Source organism: Budorcas taxicolor, chromosome 5 (genome assembly GCF_023091745.1).
Source record: "Budorcas taxicolor isolate Tak-1 chromosome 5, Takin1.1, whole genome shotgun sequence".
In the NCBI taxonomy this organism is placed as follows: domain Eukaryota; kingdom Metazoa; phylum Chordata; class Mammalia; order Artiodactyla; family Bovidae; genus Budorcas; species Budorcas taxicolor.
The window spans coordinates 81,334,827-81,360,886 of record NC_068914.1 but is presented as its reverse complement, the minus strand read 5'-3'; the positions used below and the strand labels follow the sequence as shown (position 1 = coordinate 81,360,886).

General features: G+C 37.1%; 1 protein-coding gene across 1 annotated transcript; it reads right to left on the bottom strand.

Moving 5' to 3' along the window:
• Positions 1-14,052: 14,052 nt before the first annotated feature.
• Positions 14,053-25,205, bottom strand: TWF1 (twinfilin actin binding protein 1). Its single transcript, XM_052640848.1, has 9 exons — positions 25,079-25,205; positions 23,178-23,255; positions 20,819-20,997; positions 19,222-19,317; positions 17,997-18,101; positions 16,231-16,356; positions 15,831-15,981; positions 15,536-15,657; positions 14,053-14,223 (listed from the first exon to the last, which is right to left on the bottom strand). The coding sequence occupies exons 1-9, from the start codon at positions 25,203-25,205 to the stop codon at positions 14,053-14,055; spliced, it is 1,155 nt and encodes a 384-aa protein (XP_052496808.1).
• Positions 25,206-26,060: the final 855 nt, after the last annotated feature.

The following is a 26,060-nucleotide window of genomic DNA, read 5'->3' as shown; positions in this document are numbered from 1 at the left end:
TTTCATGGCTGCAGTCACCATCTGCAATGATTTTGAAGCCCAAGAAAATAAAAGTCTTTCAATTTGTTTCCCTATCTATTTGCCATGAAGTGATGGGTCTGACGGCATGATCTTAGTTTTCTGAATGTTGAGTTTTATGCCAACTTAAGCAACAAAATAAGCATATATTCTAATTTTTTCCAACTTTATGGAAGTATAGTTGAAAAAATTGTGTATACTTAAGGTGTTCAGATGACACCACCCTTATGGCAGAAAGTGAAGAGAAACTAAAAAGCCTCTTGATGAAAGTGAAAGTGGAAAGTGGAAAAGTTGGCTTAAAGCTCAACATTCAGAAAATGAAGATCATGGCATCTGGTCCCATCACGTCATGGGAAATAGATGGGGAAACAGTGGAAACAGTGTCAGACTTTATTTTGAGGGGCTCCAGAATCACTGCAGATGTTAACTGCAACCATGAAATTAAAAGATGCTTACTTCTTGGAAGGAAAGTTATGACCAACCTAGATAGCATATTGAAAAGCAGAGACATTACTTTGCCAACAAAGGTCCATCTAGTCAAGGCTATGGTTTTTCCAGTGGTCATATATGGATGTGAGAGTTGAACTGTGAAGAAAGCTGAGCGCCGAAGAATTGATGCTTTTGAAGTGTGGTGTTGGAGAAGACTTGAGAGTCCCTTGGACTGCAAGGAGATCCAACCAGTCCATTCTGAAGGAGATCAGCCCTGGGATTTCTTTGGAAGGAATGATGCTAAAGCTGAAACTCCAGTACTTTGGCCACCTCATGCAGAGTTGACTCATTGGAAAAGACTTTGATGCTGGGAGGGATTGGGGGCAGGAGGAGAAGGGGACGACAGAGGATGAGATGGCTGGATGGCATCACTGACTCGATGGCTGTGAGTCTGAGTGAACTCTAGGAGTTGGTGATGGACAGGGAGGCCTGGCGTGCTGTGATTCATGGGGTCGCAAAGAGTCGGACGCGACTGAGCGACTGAACTGAACTGAAGATGTTCAACATGATGCTTTGATATACAGCTCTCAGTATCCCCAAGGCATTGGTCCCATGGCCCCATGGATACCAAAATCCATAGATTCCCAAGTCCTTTCTATAAAATGATGTAGTATTTGCATATAACCTATGTACATCCTCCTGTATATTTTACATCCTCCTGTATATAAGTAATCCTGTAAATTACTTATAACATCTAGTACAATGTAAACATGATATAAATAGTTGTAAATACAATGTAAATAGGTAGGTAGTTGCCAATGTGGCAAATTCATTTTGCTTTTTTGACCCTTCTGGAATTTTTTTCCAAAATATTTTCAATTCATAGATGCAGAAACCATGGGTAGAGGGACCCAACTGTTCATTGTGAAATGAATACCACAGTCAAGCTAATTAATACATCCACCACCTCACATGGTAACCTTTTTAGTTATTTTGGTGTGGTGCGAATACTTCAGATCTAATATTTTAGCAAATTTCAAGTATATAATGTAATATTACTAACTTAAGTCACCATGCTGTACTTTAGAGCCTGCAGACTTACTTATTTTATAACCAAAACTTTAACCCTTTAACCAACCTCTCCCCATACTCCTTCTAAAGTTTGAACTATCCCACTATAAGAATAGACACAGGTAGGATTGGCTTTTTAATCACTCACATTCTAGTCTCAAAAATAGTATGGAGGCAACCATAATGAATCTCCAAAATTAATGCTCAGATGAAATAAGGAAAAAATATGAAATATTCTCACCTAAAATAAAAATCAGTAAACTCAACAAGCTTTGGTTGTTTTCTGTGGTACAGGCACTTAAAAAAGCAATGTATATATGCAAAGTCCTTGTTCTCAAGAGAAACTCTCTGTTCAGATAATGATAACATACAAGTAAATTTATAAAAACAGCATCAGGTAAGGAAAACTGTTAAGAAAACATTAACACTATGTGTTGTCACAGATTCCCTTCACATAGAACATTTAACAACATCCAATGGCACCCCACCTAGAAAATCCCATGGATGGAGGAGCCTGGAAGGCTGCAGTCCATGGGGTCGCTGAGGGTCGGACACGACTGAGTGACTTCACTTTCATGCATTGGAGAAGGAAATGGCAACCCACTCCAGTGTTCTTGCTTGGAGAATCCCAGCGATGGCGGAGCCTGGTGGGCTGCCGTCTATGGGGTCGCACAGAGTCAGACACAACTGAAGTGACTTAGCAGCAAGCTCAAAAAAAAAAAAAAAAAGGAAAGAAAGGAGGCTACCAGTGTAAGTCTCAGAAGTTACTAGAATGTACTGTAACTTTGAAAAAGAAAATAACCTAAACTGAATCAGTTTTTTGTGTGTTATGCTGTGTTATCAGAGACCACTGGGTCTCAGTGAGCCAAGAAGACTTCATTATAAAGTTTCTACTACTAATACTATCCTGGGAAAAGGAATACTGTTTTTCAGATTATGTCAGATGTTTTCCTCTATTGGCTATTTATGCATCACATAATTTGGAGAAGGTAGTAGTTAAGGTCATCTAATCTGATTGCCTCGCACTATGCGCTCAGTTGTTATGTCCAAGTCTTTGCAATCCCATGGTCTGTAGCCTGCCAGGCTCATCTGTCTATGGGATTTTCTCAGCAAGAAATACTGAGGTGGACTGTCGTTTCCTCCTCCAGGGGACCTTCTTGACCCAGGGATCAAACCCATGTTTCCTGCATCTCTTGCACTGGCAGGCAGATTCTTTACCATTGAGCCACCTGGGAAACCTTTGCTTTGCATTGACTGTGTGGATCACAATAAACTGTGGAAAATGCTGAAAGAGATGGGAATACCAGACCACCTGACCTGCCTCTTGAGAAATCTGTATGCAGGTCAGGAGGCAACAGTTAGAACTGGACATGGAACAACAGACTAGTTCCAAATAGGAAAATGAGTACATCAAGGCTGTATGTTGTCACCCTGCTTATTTAACTTGTAGGCAGAGTACATCATGAGAAACACTGGGTGGGAAGAAGGACAAACTGGAATCAAAATTGCTGGGAGAAATATCAATAACCTCAGATATGCAGATGACACCACCCTTAAGGCAGAATGTGAAGAGGAACTAGAAAGCCTCTTGATGAAAGTGAAAGAGGAGAGTGAAAAAGTTGGTTTAAAGCTCAACATTCAGAAAATGAAGATCATGGCATCTGGTCCCATCACTTCATGGGAAATAGATGGGGAAACAGTGGAAACAGTGTCAGACTTTATTTTGGGGGGCTCCAGAATCACTGCAGATGTTAACTGTAACCATGAAATTAAAAGATGCTTACTTCTTGGAAGGAAAGTTATGACCAACCTAGATAGCATATTGAAAAGCAGAGACATTACTTTGCCAACAAAGGTCCATCTAGTCAAAGCTATGGTTTTTCCAGTGGTCATGTATGGATGTGAGAGTTGGACTGTGAAGAAAGCTGAGTGCCGAAGAATTGATGCTTTTGAAGTGTGGTGTTGGAGAAGACTTGAGAGTCCCTTGGACTGCAAGGAGATCCAACCAGTCCATTCTGAAGGAGATCAGCCCTGGGATTTCTTTGGAAGGAATGATGCTAAAGCTGAAACTCCAGTACTTTGGCCACCTCATATGAAGAGTTGACTCATTGGAAAAGACTCTGATGCTGGGAGGGATTGGGGGCAGGAGGAAAAGGGGACGACAGAGGATGAGATGGCTGAATGGCATCTTCAACTCGATGGACATGAGTTTGCATGAACTCTGGGTGTTGGTGATGGACAGGGAGGCCTGGCATGCTGCAATTCATGGGGTCGCAAAGAGTCAGACATGACTGAGCGACAACTGAACAGAATGCCATGTTTATCTGGCAGTCTTTTTTTTAATTTTGATTTTTTGGTCTGGGTTCACCTTTTGGAAGATAATGTACAGTGACAAAGACTGTTGTAATCTACATATCAGTTTTTACTGTGGAATTTTTTTTAAAATTTCATTTATTTATTTATTTTGGTTGCACTGGGTCTTTGTTGCTGTGAGCGGCCTTTCTCTAGTTGCAGTGAGCAGGGGCTACTCTTTGTTTTGGTGCGCTGGATTCTCAATGCGGTGGCCTGTCTTATTGCAGAGCACAGGCTCTAAGTACACGGGCTTCGGTAGTTGCAGCGTGTGGGTTCAAGCTCTGGAACACAGGCTTAGTTGCTCTGCAGCACGTGGAATCTTCCCAGAACTGGGATCAAACCCATGTCCCGTGCATTGACCAATGGATTCCTATCTACTGTGCCACCAGGGATGTCCAGAATGTATTTTTATGATTAGGAAAAATCACATTCTGGTTTATAGTGAAGTACTTTGAAAATTTAGGTAGTATGAATTAAATCTTCAGAGACTGATCATCTCAGGCTGTTCCATAATACTGATATCTAAACTCTAGGTTGTGATAGGCCCCTTCTTCTGCTACAGCCATTCTAACAGCCAGATAGTGTCTTTACCTCTTTTAAGAATTAGAAAGGAGCTAACAGTATGGTGATAATCTTTTTGCAATATGTAAGTGTAGCAAGTCACCATGTTATACACCTTAACCTTACACAGTGTTATGTGTCAATTTTATCTCAATAAACCTGGAAAATAAAAGAATTAAAAAGTTAAGTGGAGACTACATCCTTAGCCCATCCTCTCCTTTATAAAATGTGTAAATAATGATAGAACTTGTATTGTCAAGAAATCATATCCCATTATATATTTTAGACAAAGACTAGCATCCTTTATAACCATAACAGAGTTTGACTATTATAAGTTAATGAATATTGACCTTAAAAATATTGACATGCTGACCAATATCTGTTTAAAAATAATATCACTTCCATTGTTGGCATTCATTGGTCAAATATTCTTAAATCAATTCATAAGTTAGAAGGGAACATGCTATTACTTACTCTGTTAAACATATTAGGAAGCCCTGCCATACCAAGATTATTCTTTTGCCAAGAAAGATTAATAATAGTATCAGCCCTTGAATATTCAGGCCTAGAAAATGGCAAAGGAGCTTTAAAAATTCTTCTCTCCATTAAAAAAAAAAAAAAAAAAGGCCGGCAATAATTGTCAGAATTGACTTTTTCAGAAGTGGAAATTAATCAAAAGCTTGCAGCAACGCCATGAGCATTTATTCAAGGAAAACAGCTAAATCTCAATAAAGACAACAACAACAACAAAAAATAAATAAAGGCAACAAACTTTGTGGCATTTTAATTTACCCTACTCCTATCCCCTGCGTCCTAGCTCAGCAGTAACTTAAAAAAAAAAATAGCCCACATTTTTGGTACCAGAGGGAACAGAACAGAACTGGAGTTCTTCACAGCCTGATTCTGAAAGAACTACAGTTATTTAACTTGTCTGGCGGTTCCCTGGAAGACTCTATTCAAAGGTTTATCTCTATTTGATGTGACTAAAGCTGACGTATCACTAAAAGCTTTTATGTAGAGTCATTGTCAAAACCATTTACTGGGAAATTTATATCTCAGTTTAATATATTTTATTTATTATATTGGAATGTAATTGCTTTATAATGTTGTATTAGTTTCTGCTATATGAAATCATGAATCAGCAATATCATATGCCCTGTCTGTTAAGCCTGTCTTCTGCCTTCCCATTCTACCCCTCTAGGTCATCACAAAGCATCAAACTGAGCTCCCTGTACTATACAGCAGTTACAGCGGAGGAAGCGGGTGGGGGATGAATGAGGGAGTAGCACTGAGATAGATATATATATACTGGTTTAGTTGTTAAATCGTGTCTGACTCTTGTGACCCTGTGGACTGTAGCCTGCCAGGCTCCTCTGTCTAAATCGGGTAGCTGGCAAATGTTTTAATCACAGCTGCCTAAAGTGATGAATAGTACAAACAATAGGTTAATATCCTTGAAAGGAGAAACTGAGGGAGAAGACCTTCATTATGGCTTTGAAAGGTCTTCAATACATTCTTGGGGATGCAGAAAGCCATGCACATGTGTAAAGGCCATGTGCATGCTCAAAAAATCTGTGATGGCCTAAGATCTAACCTCTGGCTGACCTTCAGGCTCTGGACAAGCAGGAAGTGAAAACTAAAGGAGAGTCTAAACTGCCTGGCTGAGTGTGGATGATGTGTCTCACGGAGGTGCACACAGAGCCTGTGGCAAAAACGGGGATTTATTGGTGTCAGACATCAAGCAATCTTTATTGATTCATCAGCTGATGACTAAGCTGAGTTGAGATTTCTGTGGCCACATATCATGAAGAATACAAACTTTGCAAAATTAGCTCATAAAGTCACTACATAAACAACAAATCAAACAATTAACAACAACAACAAACCTTGGGGAGGAGGCAACCTGATGTCCAGAGTTTCCACATTATATTATATTAAATTCCCAGCTTTCAATAAAAATAGACATGCCAATAAACAGCGAAGTATGATTCATATCTGGGGAAAAAAATTTCACTCAAAACTGTACTTAAGGAAGCCTAGATGTTGTGCTTATGAGACAGACTTTAAATCAGTATTTTAAATATGTTCAAGAGCTAAAGGAAACTGTGTATAATGAATTAAAGGAGAACGTGAGAACAATGTCCTAATACATGACATCAGTGAAGAGATATAAATTATGAAAAGAAGGCAAAGAGAAATCCCAAAGTTGAAAAGTACAATAGCTGGAATGACAAATCCATGAGAGGGCCTAACTAGATTTGAGCAGGCAAAAAACAAAGAATCATCAGTCTTGAAGAGAAATCAGTTGAGGAACAGAAAGAAAAAGAATGAAGGAAAATGAGCAGATCCTCAGAAATCTGTGGGGCAGCTTCAAGGTGACCAAAGTATGTATAGTGAGAGTTCCAGAAGGAGAGGTGTGAAAGTGCTAGAAAGAATATTGGAAGAAAGAATGGTTAAAAACTTAGTAAACTTCATGAAAAATGTTAGGCCACTCAACCGAGAAAGTAAGAACTGCAAGTAGGATCAACTCAAAGAGATCTTACTCCCAGATACAGCATAATAAAGACAATCTTGAGAGCAGCAAAAGCAAGAGATTTAGCAGATATAAGGGATTCCCTAAAGGCTCATTATCTAATTCTTCAGCAGGAAACCCAGACATCCAAGGCCTGAAAGAAAGAGTGTCAACCAGTAATTCTAACAAAACAATTCTAAAACATTGAAGAAAATAAGACATTGATAGAGAAACAAATGTTGAGAGAATTTATCAGAAGAAAATCTGCCCTTTGAGAAAAGAAGAAATCCTTCAAGCTGAAATGAGAGAATACTAGAGACTAACTATAATCCACAGGAAATAAAATAGAAATAAAAACACCAGGAAAGGTATTATACACATAAATGTAAGAGGCATCACAGATATCTTGTGTGTGTGATTAAACCAAATGATTATAAATGTCATAAAGCAATAATTATAAATCTGTGTTGGCAGACACACAGTGTGCATAAAGATGTAATTTATATGACAATAGTTCAAAGAAGGGGGCTGGTACAGATCTACACAGGAACAAAGTTTCTGCATATTATTGAAATCAGGTTTATATTACTTGAAACTAGATTTTTGCGTAAATTAAGATGTTAATTGTAATCCCCAGGATACCACTAAGAGAATAACTTAAAAAATATGCTAAAAGAAATGACAAGGAAATTTAATTATTATCCAGGATATACATAAATATGTGTGTATATGTATATATATAGTCCTTCAGTTCTTCCACTAATGCTTTTGTGTTAAATATATTTTTATATATAGGATAATATATATTATATAGTAATGTTAATATTATATTGCTATATAATCTTCACAATAAATATATATTATCCCTAATATTATATTATAATACATAATAAGTATATGCTTTCCAGGTGGCTCAGTGGTAAACAATCTGCCTGTCAGTGCAGGAGACTTGGGTTCGATCTCTGGTTGGGAAGTTCCCCTGGAAAAGGAAATGGCAACCCACTCCAGTATCCTTGCCTGGAAAATCTCATGGACAGAGAAGCCTGGTGGGTTACAGTCCATGGGGTTGCAAAGAGTCAGACATGACTGAGCAACTTCACTTTCACTTGAGCAACTAGACAACAACAATCCTCATAACAACCCTATGAATTTGATAATACTATCCACATTTTATAAATGAGGGAATTGAAGAAAAGTAACTTGCCCAATATTACACAGCTAGTAAATTGCAGAGCTGGAATTTTAACTCAGACATCTGACATCGGTCTGTGCACTTTACTATGCTGCCTCTCATCATACCGATCATAATCATCTTCCCTGTCATTTGAGGAGAGCTAACTGTTGTGCCAAAATCTGTCGGATCATCGAAAAAGCCAGAGAGTTCCAGAAAAACATCCATTTCTGAATACCAGACCACCCGACCTGCCTTTTGAGAAATCTGTATTCAGGTCAGAAAGCAACGGTTAGAACTGGACATAGAATAACAGACTGGTTCCAAATAGAGAAAGGAGTATGTCAAAGCTGTATATTGTCACCCTGCTTATTTAACTTATATGCAGAGTACATCATGCTAAATGCTGGGCTGGATGAAGCACTAGCTGGAATCAAGATTGCCAGGAGAAATATCAATAATCTCAGATATGCAGATGATATTACCCTTATGGCACAAAGTGAAGAACAACTAAAGAGCCTCTTGATGACAGTGAAAGAGGAGTGAAAAAGCTGGCATAAAACTCAACATTCAGAAAACGAAGATCATGGTATCTGGTCCCATCACTTCATGGTAAATAGATGGGGAGACAGTGACAGATTTTATTTCTGGGGGCTCCAAAATCACTGCAGATGGTGAGTGCAGCCATGAAATTAAGACACTTACTCCTTGGAAGGAAAGTTATGACCAACCTAGACAGCATATTAAAAAGCACAGAGACATTACTTTGGCAACAAACATCCATCTAGTCAAAGCTATGGTTTTTCCAGTAGTCATGTATAGATGTGAGAGTTGGACTATAAAGAAAGCTGAGCACCCAAGATGCTTTTGAACTGTGGTGTTGGAGCAGACTCTTGAGAGCCCCTTGGACTGCAATGAGATCCAGCCAGTCCATCCTAAAGGAAATCAGTCCTGAATATTCATTGGAAGGACTGATGCTGAAGCTGAAACTCCAACATTGTGGCCACCTGATGCGAAGAACTGAATCATTGGAAAAGACCCTGATGCTGGGAAAGATTGAGGGCAGGAGGAGAAGGGGGTGACAGAACATGAGATCATTGGATGGCATCACCAACTCAATGGACATGAGTTTGAGTTACCTCCAGGAGTTGGTGATGGACAGGGAGGCCTGGCATGCTGCAGTCTATGGGGTTGCAAAGAGTTGGATACGACTGAGTGACTAAACTGAACTGAACTGTTATGTCAAGCGTTAAGTCTACAGCAGGATCACATTTAATAGCTCTGTAATGTAGGTCCTATTTTTTTTTTCTTATTGAGAAAATTGATGCCCCCAAGTTTAAGTAATTTCTCACTCATTTTCATTGTGTTAGACAGCAATTCTCCACTGTTCCCTAGACCCACGCCCTTTGCAATATACTTCTGTAATTCTTCCCATCAAGAGGTAAATTTCATGTTTCTGGTCCTCGGATTCAGAATGGTCTTGTAACTTACTGTGGCCAATAGACTGTAGACAAAGTGATATATCAGTTCCAATCCTGGGTCTCCAGAGCCCCTGTGCACTACTTTTCTCTGTTCTGTCTCTTGAATCATTGTCCAGTGCTATGAGAACAAGCCAGGGCTAACAGGCTGCTGCTGAGACCGTACTGAGCAAAGACATCTCAGGTGACGTCATTCTAGACCAGCCAACCTGCCAGCAGACCACAGATGTGAGAGAGGTCAGCCAACCAGGAGACTTGTTGGAAATAATTGCTATTTTAAACCACTACATCTAGAGGTAGCTGTAGCTGCCATTAGTATGGTAGCAATACGTAACTGATGCAGTCATGTAGCCAGGATGTGACAGCATCTCTCTCTCACACAAATACACACACACACACAGACATGACCTGTGGGCTCTGATCCATGCAGCTTGATAACAGGAGACTAAGAAATAATTGATTTAACCCCACCTCCATTCATGAAGCCACGAATGTGGAGGGGGCACAGGAGACCCCCTGCCCTAGCACCAGCATTGGTTGAGTAGGAGGGAAGAGGAGGGGAGGGGCCTCCGAGAACTTTCCAGCCTCTTCAAACTAAGAGACATCTCTGTGGCCCGATCTCTGTTCCTTTCTTAAGAGACCCACCCCTCAGCCTGTCCCTCCTTCCTTCCCCTCTCTCTCACCCAGACCTGGTGGATCCTTCAGACCTTTTGCTCTTTCACTCCCTTTGCTGGGGCGGGTGCTGTTTGTATGTGGAGAGTGGATCTTTGAAGTTCCTGTTCTTTTCCAGCCCAAGTCTCTAGAAGTGGAAAGGTGGAAGTGAACAGATTTTTTAAATATAAATAAAGGGTTTATAAGACACTACAGTCTAACTGAATTCTAGCAAACGCAGATGTAATGGATCAGCAGTAGCTGTTGAGTAGAAATTTGTCTTTGGTCTTCGCAGAACAGTCCACTCGGGAATGGGTCAATACTGGAGTTTCCTGGGGTAGAAACTATGGTCTTCTGAAGGCAAGAGGCTGGGCAAGTGCTAGTGACATTTGCCCTGCCCAGAAATACAGCAATGGAGGCCGGTGCCACTGTGCCGAACCTATCACTGCTTCAGCGTGCTCCTTTCCCCACTGTCCAAGGAAAGGCAAAATCTCATTTTATTTATTCAACAATGAAGTATCCACTATGTCCTAGACACTGTTCCAGGTGCTGAGGATGTATCAGTGTAAAAGCCACCAAACTTGTATGGAGACAAGCAACACAAATACATATTTCTTAAGTGCTTTGAGGAAAAATAAAGCAGGATTAAGGTGTGAGGACAGGAAGTACAATCAGACTTGGGAGGTCAGGGAAGACCTTTCTAGGCAGGTGACACTTGAGCAGAGGCTGCATTAAATGAGGACGTAAGGTACGTAGATATTGGGAGAGAGGGTGAGGAACAGCAGTTTTCCTGAGGCAGCAGCCGCGTGCTCGGTCCTTCAGCGGTCCTGCCAGCCGCTGAGCCGATTGCACTGATCAAGGGATGTGGAGAGAGCCATGGGCCAATTATCACCGTTAATCATAACCACTATAGACCAATAGGTAGGAATAGTTTGTGGACTGAATGGAGGGAAACATTCAATTTATATCATTTAAGCCAACTGTATCCCGGTCATGGCTACCCATGAAATCATTTGTGGAACTGTGATTCCTGGGCCCACCTACTCTTTATCAAAATCTCTGGAGATGAAGCCCTAGAATCAGGGATTTTTAAAAACAGAAACAAAAACCCTCCAATGTTTCTAACGTATGATCATATATGCAAAGAGAACACATGAAGAATGTATGCACCAAACTCCAGTATAGGAACCTCAGGCAGAAATGAGCAGAAGTGCCTTAAAGAATTTAACTTTTTAAAATAGTTCTCAAAATTAGCCCTTTTAATGAAATTCTGTCTTGGTAAAACTGCTACCAAAGACATCCAGTTTGTAATATAGCCCTAATAAAAAGGATCAATCTGATCCTTTATTGCAAACCAGAATGCACTCAGTATTTGTTGGATGAATGTCTCTTAACAGCTTACTGTCAAGTCTGTTGGTCACCCTACTCTTCTGGGTTGCTGCTATCACAGCAGAAACCAATAATGCCATTTCCATTATTGCTGCAATAGTGGGAAAGTTCTCATCTATTAAGCACTCTATTGATACAACCTGCTTAGGTTTCAAACGAGTTAAAATCCTTTTTGATGTAGATAGGTTAATTAACAAACAGATGAATGGATTTCTAACCCATCAACAAGTATCGCATTATTTGAGTGAAAGTTGCTCAGTCATGTCTGACTCTTTGCAACTCCGTGGACTGTACAGTCCATGGAATTCTCCAGGCCAGAATACTGGAGTGGGTATCCAGGGGCTTTTCCCAACCCAGGGATCGAACTCAGGTCTCCCGCATCGCAGGTGTTTTCTTTACTACCTGAGCTACCAGGAAAGCCAACTGCATTATGTAGACTTATCCAAACATTAAAAAAGAAAGGTTATACTAGAAAACCAACTTAGGACGCAATTTAAAGAGAAAAATTTTATTGCAATATAAAACGCACTTATAAAATGTCCACAGAAGGCATGTAACTCTTCACTGCTATATAAATTTACTGGGAATACTTTATTCACTTTCTATTGTTATGACATCACCTAAAACATAAACGATGAGTTATACTCTATAACAAATGCATCATTGATTTTCAACAATCATTGGTTTAATAATTAAAGATTATATAATCACATCTATATTCTGGAATGTTCACTTTCATGTAGTGTAATAGAGTTTAAGAGTATAATTGCACATGGATGGTATAGAAAGAAAAACATTCACTACTAAATTATTTTATACCATTATAACAGGTTAACATTCTTCCCGACTGAAAATAAGAGCTTCAGCAGCTTGGTCTATAGTCAACACAGTTCCAGGATTCTCAATGCAGTAGTGTGTATGTGTTTGTGTGTGTGTACCCACCGAAAAACGTAACTCTTTTGTAAAAAAGTGCAACATTACTGTAATTATTTTGCATGTTTAAATATGCAAATATTTGTAAACAAACAAAACCCCACACAAATACTAATTCTAGAAAAAAAAAATCTGTCAACTCATTATTCTAACATGCTTTAGTTGAACACACATTGGATTTCTGAAAGGTGCATATATTACCTTAGATAATAAAGTGTAAAAATGACTTTCTTATTTCATACTATGAAATGGGCATGTCTGGTATTTGCTTTATGCATCATAAAGTTTAGATCAAGAAATTCTAAATCCTGGATCCCCACAATTCACTTAGAAAAGTCCTCAAAATTATGGCTCTTGCAGCAGGTTTATCAGATTACACACGATGAAGTGTTCTAGCTCCCTCTGTTTCAAGTATTGAAGAAAATGAGGCTCAAAATCTCTGGAGGTTGTTAACTAAAAATGTAAAGCTTTAGAAAACAGTTAAATGTGTTTTGAAATATGATATAAACTGAAACATATTCTTAATCTGTGTTAGGCTGATGAGTACCAGGACTTTAAAATAATTTTATTAAATCTGAACATTCATTCAAAAGTGATAAAGAACAATTTGCCTGTTAGTGTACGGTTTTAGACAAATCAATTGTGATGTTTAAAATGTTTTCAATATTGTTGACATCAATTTTGTTTTCTTTTGAATATTAACTTGATGTTCAATTAAACATAAATATTTTGCCTCACACTACATATAATGAAATGACTTGTTTTTGAAATGGAAAAAATTTTATAGCACTAGAATGAGAATGTACTAAAGTTGTTTAAACATGTCTTTCAACATCATCAAAAGTCCTATAGTATAGAAAATATCTAGTACCTTTAAGGTTTCAGAGTGAGCTGATCTTCTGCAATTTTAAAGCCATTTAAAAAACCAGAAAGTCAAATAGAAAAGACTGCTGCAATAAAGCACTGTCTAAACATTGCAGATATGATCCCACAGTCTGAGTGAGCACTGCTCTTCAGAGCAAGCAACTTTCCACTTTTTCCTAGGCACATGAAGTTTTCAGCTTAGAAAATAACCTAACCTGGTCCTTAACATATTCATTAAGTGGAATGAATATTTTAAGGTCTTTCTCCCTTAAAAAAAAAAAGATGTATCACCAAACAGTAATAAGACTTGTATTTTACTTTTAGACATTAGCCTTTTCTGGAATCGGCCCAACTGTATAAAATTTTAAGAATTATATGAAAAGTGTGGAATAATCACCCTGTGAAAACTGTGATGAAATTAAACATCATTATATTGAACTCTTTTCTAGATTTAACTCAGAAATCATAAGTCTTCTTTAACATTAATTTTATAAACATAGAGAAGTGAAAAGTGCTAATTTTCAAAAAGTACAATTTTTCCCTCTACTATATATTAACATGGAATGATTTCAGTTCTCCTGTACTAAAAGCTGGACTTTTAAAAAACTAGTATTATAATACTTTTATTCAGTAGTAGCTTCAGTTTCAGCTGGACCCCTAATTATTCTTCGAATTCCTCTTTTTCCTGAAGGGCCTTTTGGTTTTGCAAAACTTTGTTTATGTGCATGCTGCTTGGGATGTACTTCTTCATAAAGGAAGTCTGCAGTCAACTCATCCCCATTGTCTATCTCGATCTGTAAGAGGTGAAATTAGCAAAGTGTAATGCAGTATGAAAAAACACAACATTCAAAACCTAATACAAACAACGTTTGCAGGTGTGAATGCTCACAGATAAATACATAATACCCATTCCAGCAAGAAAGATCCCGAGACCATATGAAAATAGTTCACTTGAATCTTTTTTGGGAGGAAGAGGTGGGAGCTAAATGGACTTGCTTTAATATATAATCCGCTATATTTATTTTCTGTTTGGTTCTTTCTTCTCCAGTTTAACTAATGTTTAAAAGTAGTATAGTAGGAATCATCACTATATTCTTAAGTTGTTCTGCTTTAGTACACTATATTTTCCAGAAACATTACTAATGAAGCCTTCATCACTTGGGTCACTTGAAATCACTCTGTTACACAGGCTGGCAAACTGTGGCCTGCAGAACAAATCTTGTTCAAGCTAAGAGTGTGTTCTACATTTCTAAAGGGTTGTAAAAAACAAAATAATAAAACAAGAATATGTGAAAAAGACCATATGTGGTCTGGCAAAGCCTAAAATACTATCTGGTCTTCTGGTAGAAAAAGTGAGCCTGCTATAGGTGATTCTTAAGAACTTCAAAAGCTCTTAAAATGCTCAGTACCTAAAACACTGGTAATTTGTAAAGACCTGTGTTTTAGGAGTTGAAGAGGTCAAGAATGACCATATGTTTAATAAACCATATGTTTCCCCATGACTCACCTGCATTTAAGAGAACTTGTAACTTAGTTCCCCAAATTTATGTTATGCTCATACTCTTTCCTAACAACTGGAAAGATTCTCAACACCCCATGACTCAGTTATAAATGAAGACTGTGGTTTCTTACTAATAAAGTCTTGAGAAAATAAGAAATAAGCAGCTTTAGTAGCACTGTCCAACAGAACTTTCTGCAATGTGGACTTACCCTCAAAATTCTGCACCAAATACAGTGCCATTGGTCACATGTAGCTAAAATGAGCATCTGAAAGGTGGCTAGTGCTTTTAAGGAACTGAAATTTAAATCTCATTTAATTTTTATTTATATTTAAATAGCCACATGTACCTTGTGGCTAAACATTAGATCTACAGGGAGGCTGGGATCATAATAGATCATCCCCAAGCACTTAAGAGAATTTCCTAAGGATTCATGATGAGAACAAGGGAAAAAAAAAAAACCTTTTCATTTACAAATTACAGTACATCATGAATTACATGAAAAACAATAAAAATGTAATAAAAATTGAAGAATTTTAAATAGGTATTAAATGTATTAATAAGATAAATTAGGTAAAATAAATTAGATAAATAATTAGGTAATTACCTTTCTAATGACATCCATTTGTAGTTGTCTTTCTACAATCTCTAGCAGAGGGCTCTTGCAGCTAGAATACAGCATTCGTTCTCTTATACTGCATGTGTATCCAGGCATTGAATAAATAAAAACTGTAAATTAAAATAATAATAAATCCAATTAGCATATCAATTAAAGCAAATACTAAATCTTGTAAAACTACAATTAAGCCCTCTGGTCAAGAAATAAGCAAGAATATAGTGATGAAATGCCAATCAGCAAACAAAGAGCAACATGTTAAAAAAAAAAAAAAAGTACCATATACCTATAGACTCCAAATAGTCTCCTTCATGAGAATGTTTATACAGAAAGAAATGATAACGTGCTGCATCTTTGGGAATCCTCTTTGGCAAATCTTTTAGTTCTGTATTTATTGTGTTGGCCAAAATTATAATTTCATTTTTTATATCTATTTCCTGTCAATAGAAACAAAATAGTTATTAAAATAGATACACAGAAATTTAAAATTTATAATTAAAAAAACAAAGAGATAAGGGGAAAGTTACATAGTTTCACTTTTTCCACTGAATATATTTGCTTTTGTAAGTTTAAAAACAATGAATAAAAAATAAACACTTAAAATCCATTAAAAACAAACCTTATATTAATATAAGCCAAAGGTCCCGAAGAGAGAAGCCACTTCATAAAAATCGTATGTCTCTTACCAACTGCACATAGTTCAGCTGTCTGTTATTCAATTTTTCCAAAGCTTGAAAAGCTTCTTGAGAAATAGGAAATGCTACTCCTTGAAGTGTTTGATGCTTAGCGTCCACACTCACGTCAGTTTGTACCTAGTATGACAGATTCAATTTACTGATGAATTTTAGCATTAAGCAGTGTCAGATGGCAAAGAAAACGTAAACTCTACAGAGTGCCATTCCACCCTTTTAATATAATTAATTCTGCCCATTTAAATATAATTAAAAGTAACACTTAAAACACTATGAACTTAAAAGGCAAATTGTTCACATTTGTTTCAGGTTCTGCTAGCACTTTGTCAACATGCAGACTGTATGCCACATTTTGATGAAAATGCCAAAAGTGAACATCTGAGTGAGTGTGCAATGTTAGCAGGACTTTGTTTATATGTTTGGTTTGGCACAACTGCCATGAGCTATACACAAGCTCTTTGAAGTATCTTCAGATTATACTTTTAATTATGATATTTTACTTGATAAAACTTATGAACACTGTGATATAAATATAGTATGTATAGAACTTTGTTCCTCTAGACATAAAGTGCAACACAAACACCATGCAGAGTTGAAAGGAGTACAAACAATATACAAAGACAACATAGCTCAACAAATTATACTACTGCAGAAGTTCCAGACTTAAGAGCTTTCATTCCTAAGAACACGGGTGTGCACGTTTTGGAAGAAGAGTACTTCAAGAAAGCTTTCAATGCACATATTTAAGACTTTCATACTCAATAAAAGATATTTTAGTATAGGGTCTCATTTGCAGTACTGCAACAAAGTCAAAATTGAAAGTTTACTTAAAAAAAAAATGAATGGAGATTCTACAGCATAAATGGCATTGGATAATGAAAACATTACAGAACATATGCAAATGCATACCCCAATAAGATCCTCTGGGTTCTGATTGCAAGGAATAAAACAAACTATCAAACTTGTTAAAAAAAAAAATCACGTAAAAATCCATACTCCAATAACTTGAGTTAAAATAATGATAGATCCTTGCTATCAGGTCAATATAAATAATATTCATTTTCCAGACTGATTCTTATTAGTCTGTTACTCAGAGAAGTGAACAGTAGTTTCTGCTACTTGTTCTTTTCTGTAAAATTCCAGTAGAAATACAGTACCTATAGCTGCAATAAATACATTAGAAATGATAAACTATAATATGGATGAAATTTATTGAGTCATATGCTAAACAAGTACTCATATAACCATCTCCTATATATGTATATATATGTATGTGCACACACCCATCCAGGCAGTGCCCACAGACAACTTACAGAGCCTCTAGAATCCTAAACACACTATAGCATATACGTTTTACTCTCTTTAGCCATTAGTATTCTCTGAAATAACGAAACAAACCTTCCTCAGGCAACCTTATTAGATATCATATCCCTCACACTATGTAAGTAACATATACTTTTCCCATTTATTTAGAATTCAAAGTATAAAATTAAGAACAGCTGTACTTCTAACAGGAGGATTACTAATCTAACCCATATATTATAAAGACAGGAGAAAGCTATTTATGAAATTGACATGAAGTTTAATATTTACTTCCAAGTTTTTCCTAAAAACACATTGAACACGGTCTTGTCTCTAAATGGAACAGAATGTTAGCTATTCAACTTATTTATTCTCCAGTTACCTCTTCATCTATTAATTAAAAATTACAATACTTTTAAGCACTTAAAATCTTGCAAGATTTCAAAATGGTAACATACCTCATTAATTTTAATTTGTCGTAATTCTTCCTCAGCTGCAGTCAGCGGGGCAGGAGAAGACTGTGACAGCAAATATTTTTTATACCCATGTAATGATACATCTTCCTGTAAGCACAGCAATTGACTGTTACTAGTTGTCAGGCTACTTTAGGAAAAACAAAATTATTAATTTAACAAAAAAATATTTTAATTGAAAATAAATGGTAACAAGAATCTTACTACTTCTCTATTTTTAAAAATATTTTATTCTACAGTTTTCAAAAAGTTTTAAGGGGAGTAGCTATGCTTCATTTCCTAAAGCTTTATAATTACTACTCTTTTGTATGAGGTGGTGGTGGTAATGCCAGACACATGATGAACCTAATTGTGCTTCAAGTCTACAGGACAATTACTACTAACCTTCTGGGGAAGCCTTCCCCACAATTATTTAATAATCAGCATCCTCAGATTATGAATTCTGTACTATAATTATTTATAGAAAATAATTATAGTTCTTATTTAAAAGAAAAATTACTTCAAATAAATTTACTTCTCATCAACATTTTGTGGTTTGGAAGACTGAAACTAGAATTGAGAAACCAGACCACTTCACAACTAATGTGAATAAGCAAAGCATTCCCATTCTTGTGCTCTACCCATCAGAATGTAATAGTCACTGAATCACAATAAAAGCTCTGAATACAAAACAAAAAATTTGTTCAAAAAATAAACTGTAATTTTCTGAATGTGGGGGTATATGTACAAATACATGTATTTACCATACAAATTTTATAATGAAGTAAATTCTTAATCTTAACATACATATTAATCAACAATTACCCCAATCATCAATTTACCTTTCAATATTCTAAATAAAATAGTTATTGCTTCCATATTATGAGTATTAATGTCCAAAATACCTAAAAACCACTGTTTCTTTTAAGTAGTCTCTCATTTTCTGAGCCTATTAACTCATCCTTAAATTAAAAGGTTGAACTAAATGAGGGGTTGAACTAAATTATCTCTAAGAGAGATTCTAGCATTTGAAGACTGAGGTGTCAACATATTTTTAAAGGGTGAGTATTGTATGTTTCAGTTAATATGCATATCATATGAAATGTTTCCTCTTATTCTTACGTTTACAGATTTACCAATCAGAATTCACATTAATTACTCCATTACCTAGAAGTTCTTTAAGTGTTTTAACTGCAACACACAGACTCCATATATAATATAAGTTTTGTACCTTTACTGTTCCAAACACTTCATCTTTAATGTGGCCACCTCCAAACTCCTTTTTCAGAGTTGCTCTTGTTGCTGCATACAACATTTTTTGACGAACCTAGTAATTGTGAAAGTTTACTTGTAAGTTTACAGGTGAAGACTATCATTACAAAAATAGCATTTAATGAATGTTTTAAAACCGTCAAGCACATTAAAAACAAACTATGACAAAGTCCATCAAGTGTAACATGCTAAAATGTGCGTATACAGATAGGCATCATAACATTGGCATCTAAAACATCAATAGCTACTAAGGTAGATCTCAACTTATAAGTCATTTTTCAAAAAGTAGAAAAAGCTAAATTTTAAAAAATTCTTCATTTTTTCAAAGTATGAAATGAGTTCAAGAATTAAAAGAAGCTACTTAAAACACTACTTTAAAGTCATTGAAATAAAGTAATCTTGATAGTGACACTCTACTCAAAGCAAGTCTAGGTGAGATATTACTGATTAAAAATCAAATATTCATGGCATAACTATGGCATAAAACATTCTATGAGGGACAAAGATGAAAAGAATTATAAAATATACTATTATTAAGGAGTCTGATATTTATAGCATCTACGGGAAACTACTAAAGATAACTGCCAACCAGTAGAAATCATTTCATAATTTTGCACTGTCAAATCCAATATTTCTTTCAGACAAGATATATAGAGTTAAATAGGAGGGGATGACTTTTGAGAATGATATCTACAAAACTTTAAAAATTATTATTTTTCTATAAGAAGAAAGAATTAAGTCTTTAAAATATTGGATTGTATCCATATTTTTTTTTTGTTCTATCACTTAAGGGCTTCCCTCATAGCTCAGTTGGTAAAGAATCTGCCTGCAATGCAGGAGACCTAGGTTCGATCCCTGGGTCAGGAAGATCCCCTGGAGAAGGGAATGGCAAACCACTCCAGTAGTCTTGCCTAGAGAATCCCTATAGACAGAGGAGCCTGGCTGGCTACAGTCAATGGGTAGCAAGAGTCCAAGAGTCGGACGTGACTTAGTGACTAAACCACCATCACTCAACTTTCCTAAAAGAAATACTTACTTGTATGTATGCTCATCACCTGAATGGTAGCTATTAAGAATATTTCATATAATGCTCAGTTAGTTCTGTAAAAATTATTTATTACGATCAGAGCAAAATAGTAACCTTTATTCTTCAGAGGTCCAGAAAGTCATTTATAATAGCCACAAATTTTTAAATTTAAAATCAATAATAATTATTCTGATTTCAATCAAGGTCAAGATTTCTGAATCTCGGTAAATTATCCTTGGTTCTACATTACCAATCCAAGGATTTTTTTCCATCGTCATTCCCTTCTATGAAAAAGACTATTGGTTCCTAACTTTTTCTTGGCCTAGGAATATTTCAGAAAAAATTTTTTTAGCTTTTAATGTTAAAGTGAAAGTGGAAGTGAAGTCAGTCGTCTCCAACTCTTTGAGACCCCAAGGACTATAGCCAACCAGGCTTCTCAGTCCATGGGATTTTCCAAACAAGAATACTGGAGTGGGTTGCCATTTCCTTCTCCATTTAATGTTAAACAAGTTACCAAAAAATTACTTACATGAGAATGATCAGGAGACCACGCAATGAATATCCATTCATATCCCTGGGCATTCTGAGAATCTAACCTGAATAATACATAGCACGGTTGTTTGTCCTCCAACAGGGGTAAAACAAAAGAATCATAATCCTGATCCCAGGAATCTGAAGGCTTCCTACATGACCCAATCACAAGTTTCTCTGTGAAGAACAATTTTGAAGACACATAAATGGTTTGAAATACCAAATGGTGGAATAATGAAGAACAGAAGAATAAATTAATATGTAATTATTAATTGCTCTATTCACATCAATATATGAAAAGGACCTTGGCTGTAACAATACAATATATAGGAGTATATAATAAAATATTAGTATATACAAAAATATAATATAAAGTAGTATTAAAAAGTAAAAATTATGACCAGGACAGGTAAAATAATGTTATGAAAAACACAAGAAAGGAACATACAAAAATGATTATAAATAGCTGAGCTAGATGGTTGAAGAAACGGTAGTTATAGTCTATTTTCCAAATGTTTGTTATAAAGTATCAACAAAATGTATTTAACTAAGCATCCAACCACTCAAAGGTGTAATTTCTGAAATTAACATTGAATTGCACAGTTAAGAAATACTAAATAAAAACAGGTTTAGCTCCTACTTGGCCATAGTATTACAAATTTAAAAATCTGTCCACAAGCATAAATTGGTACAGTCACCTTGAGACATTACTGGGAGAATCAAGACTGTATTCTGCATAGAGAAACTCTTGCACATATATACAAAGGTATTCACTGCAGCACCATAAAATAACAGTGGAAACTGAAAATAGCCCACATGTTCATCAATAAGAGAAGGGACATAAAATATGTGGCAGTCATGATAAAATTCTATTCATATTTAAAAAGAATTAATGAGCCTCTATCAAAGGGGCTTCCCTGGTGGCTCAGAGGTTAAAGCGTCTGGGTCGGGAAGATCCCCTGGAGGAGGAAATGGCAATCCACTCCAGTATTCTTGCCTGGAGAATCCCATGGACGGAGAAGCCTCATAGGTTACAGTCCATGGGATCGCAATGAGTCGGACACAACTGAGCGACTTCACCTCACCTCACCTCACCTCACCTCACCTCTATCAAAACTAATTATAAAAATATTTACAGAAAAAGGAATGATGCAGAAAAAGACATCAGCTCATATGAACTTAAAATCTCAAAAACAGCACTACATGTTATTTAGGGATTGTACATACAAAAAAAGTTCCTAATATAGTTTCCTCAGGAGAAGGTTGGAAAGTACAGTTGTTTCAACATCAAATTACAAAGGTTTGAAGCAAATTGAAAAAATGTTAGCAGTTATTAATTTAAGAAGGGATGGAAGTATTTGTCATTTATTCTTCATAATTTCCTTATTTAAAATTTTTTCTCAAAACAAAAAACAGGATAAGTGACAGACAAAATAGTGATTTTTCTGTTGTAGAGATGTGTTATACCAACTTTTCCATTTTACTTACCTAAGTCAATTAGAAAGTGATAACACTTAAAATTTTAGTTCAATAGTTCTAAAACAGGCTACTTTACAGTATATGTTTATTCTCATTGAGTGTGTTAACATATGCAGAACTGCATATTTTTCAAACTATTTTAGTATTTTTAACATATAAGAGAAACTGGAAACCAAATTAGATTTACTTCCAGTTTATGAAAGAACAAGATATTTTTCCAAAGCAAAATATTTCAAGGTAATTAAGAAATTAGGCCAATGGGATGTTTTAACATATTCATTTGAGATTAAGTAATTATAATTTAATTATTCACACTCAAACCAGCCAAATTAAAAGACTCTCCCACCCAATTAATTTCCCTGCTTTCAGCTTTATTTTGAAAGGCTCAATTTACAGTTTATTATATTCTCAGAACTGTTTCCCATAACAAGAAAAGGGAATCATTTCTCAACAAACATTACAATCAAGTTGAAAAAACAGGCAGTTTAAAATCCTTTCCTTCTACTTCAAACTAACTTTATTGAAAAATAATTCACAAATAACTGTTTATTTTTCAGATAATCGCCTGTTACTGATTTTCATTCCAGAGATGCAAGCACTGACATTAGATACAGACTGCATTACAGAAACTGAGACTCAAAAAAGTGAAAGAGAAAGATGTCACACCAAAACCAACATCTTTTTGTTTCCCTGATAGTCAACTACAGAATTCAGAAGGTAAGCAAGGGCCTTTAGGAAATGCCCAAAATATAGAGGATACAGGTTAACTAAAGGCAAGCTTTCAACCCGCTTCACATTTATTAATAGTCCAAATCACTGACAATGACTTAGCTTTACATAACACCCAATAATTCAAGAACAAAAAATGTTTAACTAACCATTTTCAATAGATATCTTCAGAAGTCTGTATTTTCCATTTCTTGCTCTGGCAAAAATATCTTTAACGTCTTCACTTGCTGTGCAAAAAGATACAGAAAAGTAATATTTATGCATTAATACTTTCTAATGCTACAATAATAATGCTAATTGAATAAGGAAAACATGAAATATAATACAAAGAAAAAATCTTGAGTATGCAATATTTTCTTATTAACAGTCATTTAAATTATAAAACTTAAAAGGTATACCAGACACTGAAAAATGGCTTTTGCTGTTGTTGTTGTTCAGTTGCTAAGTCATGCATGTCCAACTCTTCTGCGATCCCCCGTACTGTAGCCCGCCAGGCACCATACCAGAGCGGGTTGCCATTCCCTTCTCCAGGGAATCTTCCCCAACCAGGGATCAAACCTGCATCTCCTGCACTGGCAGGTCGGTTCTTTACCACTGAGCCACCAGGGAAGCCCCATATACAGCTAAGAGACATAAGTATGTTTTAAAAGTATATTAATTCTAACCTGTCCTAGCTACGTTAGAATTGGGAATGAATATATTAAAGTTTCTCAAACCCAGTAATGAACAAATTACAAATCTGAGAAATACCTTTACTGATTGTTTGAAAATGCTGAAAATCTGCTTTCATTCTCTTCTGGTCCAATTTCAAGTTTACGATAAATAAAAACACTCTCTTCATCAATTCATTTTCTACATTTTCATGTTTAAAGATGACAATAAATGTCAAATGCCCTATCCTGATTGAAGTCAATAAAATTCCTTCAAGTTTATACTTCTGATCACACTTTTCTGACTAGTATTTCTCAAAAAGCTGGAGTAATCTCACTGAGCAAATGTATACTTAATAACCTATCCCTTGCGCTATTAAAACTTCAATTTCGTTCTGATTTTGTTCTTGGGGTGTATATTGACAGCAAGAACCACTTTTAATAGTGCTTGTTATTAGACTCAAGCATCAAAGTCAATAATTAGATATCCATGCATCAAAACTAACGCTAACAAAAGAGTGCTTTCAGATTCGAGACTATTTTGCTTTTCTTTGTGTGTGCAGGAGGAGGTATGGGGTGGTGTCAAAGACTTATGAACAAAACACAATTAGATGTTCATCTGGGGAAAAGATTCGTTGTCTATTAACAGGAAGATCTTGTGTTTATACTAGAACTCGTTAAGTGATCGCGAGTAACCCCGGGACATATTATTTGATTCTGATGAGGTGAGAGCTTTCAGACTGCCCATTCGCAAACCATGAATTAACACAGGTCAATTAAAATTGCACATTCAACTGCCTGAATGGGATAATTATACGATGCGACACAGATCAGACTTTTCAGTTCCCCGAGGAGTACCTAAGAACGACCAAGACACCTCCTACTTAGGATACATACAACGGTGCTGATGTTCCCATTTTGGAAGAAAGCGCGGAAGAGTTTGGGAAGCATTCTTAGTAGAAATGAAAAAGATTCCGCATCTTTCTTTTTATAATTCAAATAACATAACAACTCTTCTGGATCGTGAAAAAGAAAATTCGCCTGTCTCTTGACAATAAAAGGACCCCGATCGCCTTCACGTCTCCAGGTCTTCCCAACCCGTTAAAGTTGTGTTAAGGTCGGCTGCGGCTGCAGGCACGCCCCCTTCACCCCGGCCGCCGCCGGACCCACTTCCTTCGCTCCGGCGAATTTCGGGTCCGTCCGCAACGTGGCGGCGGCCGGGCCCGGGAAGGGAGGGAGGCAGGCCGAGAGCGCCCGGGACACGGGAGCGCAGAGAGACTCAGAGGCCCGGCTCGCCCCCGACACACATTACCAGTGCTTCGGGCCCGACTCCGGCCCCGCCCGGCCTGCCCGGGGCCTCCGGGGAGCCCCTTCCCCAAGGGCAGCGCCGGCGCCGTTACCTTGGATGCCGGTCTGGTGGGACATGGCGGCGGCCGCGAGCTCCCGGCTCCAGCGCTGAGTGCAGCGAGCGGCCCCGGACGGCGGCTCCAGGAAGTGGCCGCTCCTCCGCCGGCCCCGGCGCGTCATCGGCCTGCGACCCACCGCCGCCCCGCCCCGCTAGGCCCCCGGCGTCCTTGCGCGCCCCCAGCGCTCCCGCCGCCTCCGGTCACCCGGACTGTCTCCCAGCTGCGGGACTGCAGGTCCATACCTTCGGCCCTCAACTCCAGCTACTCCAGCTTTCTGCCTAGGGTCACTGTCCCCGGTGTTTGCCGCCGCTTCTCCGGCTCCACCACCGTGAAGCACCACAGGGCTGGCAAGATAGCTTTCCCTTCTGGGGTCTGCCCTGCCAACGCCTTTCACTGGTTCAGCAAAAGGATGCTCAAAACCGGAAACGAACATTTTACTGAACACAAGTTTTCAGCTTTAAAAAGATGTGCAAGATATCCTTCTTGGTTTACTCTTCTGCTGTGTGTACAATTTAATGTAAAGGGTCCCGCTCCTCCCGATTTTTTAAAAAGGATAGGCAGTTTCCCATCAAAATTTGAAAGGCTTTTAAATTAATTTCAGACTTAAACCTTTTCTTTCTTTAGTTGGGCCCATTTAGAGACAAGGTTTTCCTTTCTCTTCATTCCAAAAAGAAACAGCCACTGAAAGTAAAATTAGCTGATTTGAGTACTCCTCTGTGGTCAGTTCCATCATTCCAAACTAACACTGCTCTGCTTTCTATTGGTCCTTTAGTCTTCAATCAGGTAATTATTCAAGATTCATTTGTGAGGATAAAGTTGTAGCATATTATTAAAAACTATTTTCCATTCTGTGCTTTTATAAGCATGTGTTTCCATTTCTAAGGATAATTTATTTATTGTCTAAATTTCTGGCTGCACTGGGTCTTTGTTGCTGCCCATGGGCTTTCTCTAACTCTGTGTGTGTGTGTTGGGGGGG

Bases quoted from the DNA above. Each gene is read 5' to 3' on its own strand.
- TWF1 (XM_052640848.1), bottom strand. From the start codon at position 25,205: ATGACGCGCCGGGGCCGGCGGAGGAGCGGCCACTTCCTGGAGCCGCCG. The intron at 23,256-25,078 runs GTAACGGCGCCG...CTTTTTGCACAG, and splicing joins CCACCAGACCGGCATCCAAG to CAAGTGAAGACGTTAAAGAT. The intron at 15,658-15,830 runs GTATATGGTACT...TTTAATTTACAG, and splicing joins AGACTATTTGGAGTCTATAG to TTTTTATTTATTCAATGCCT.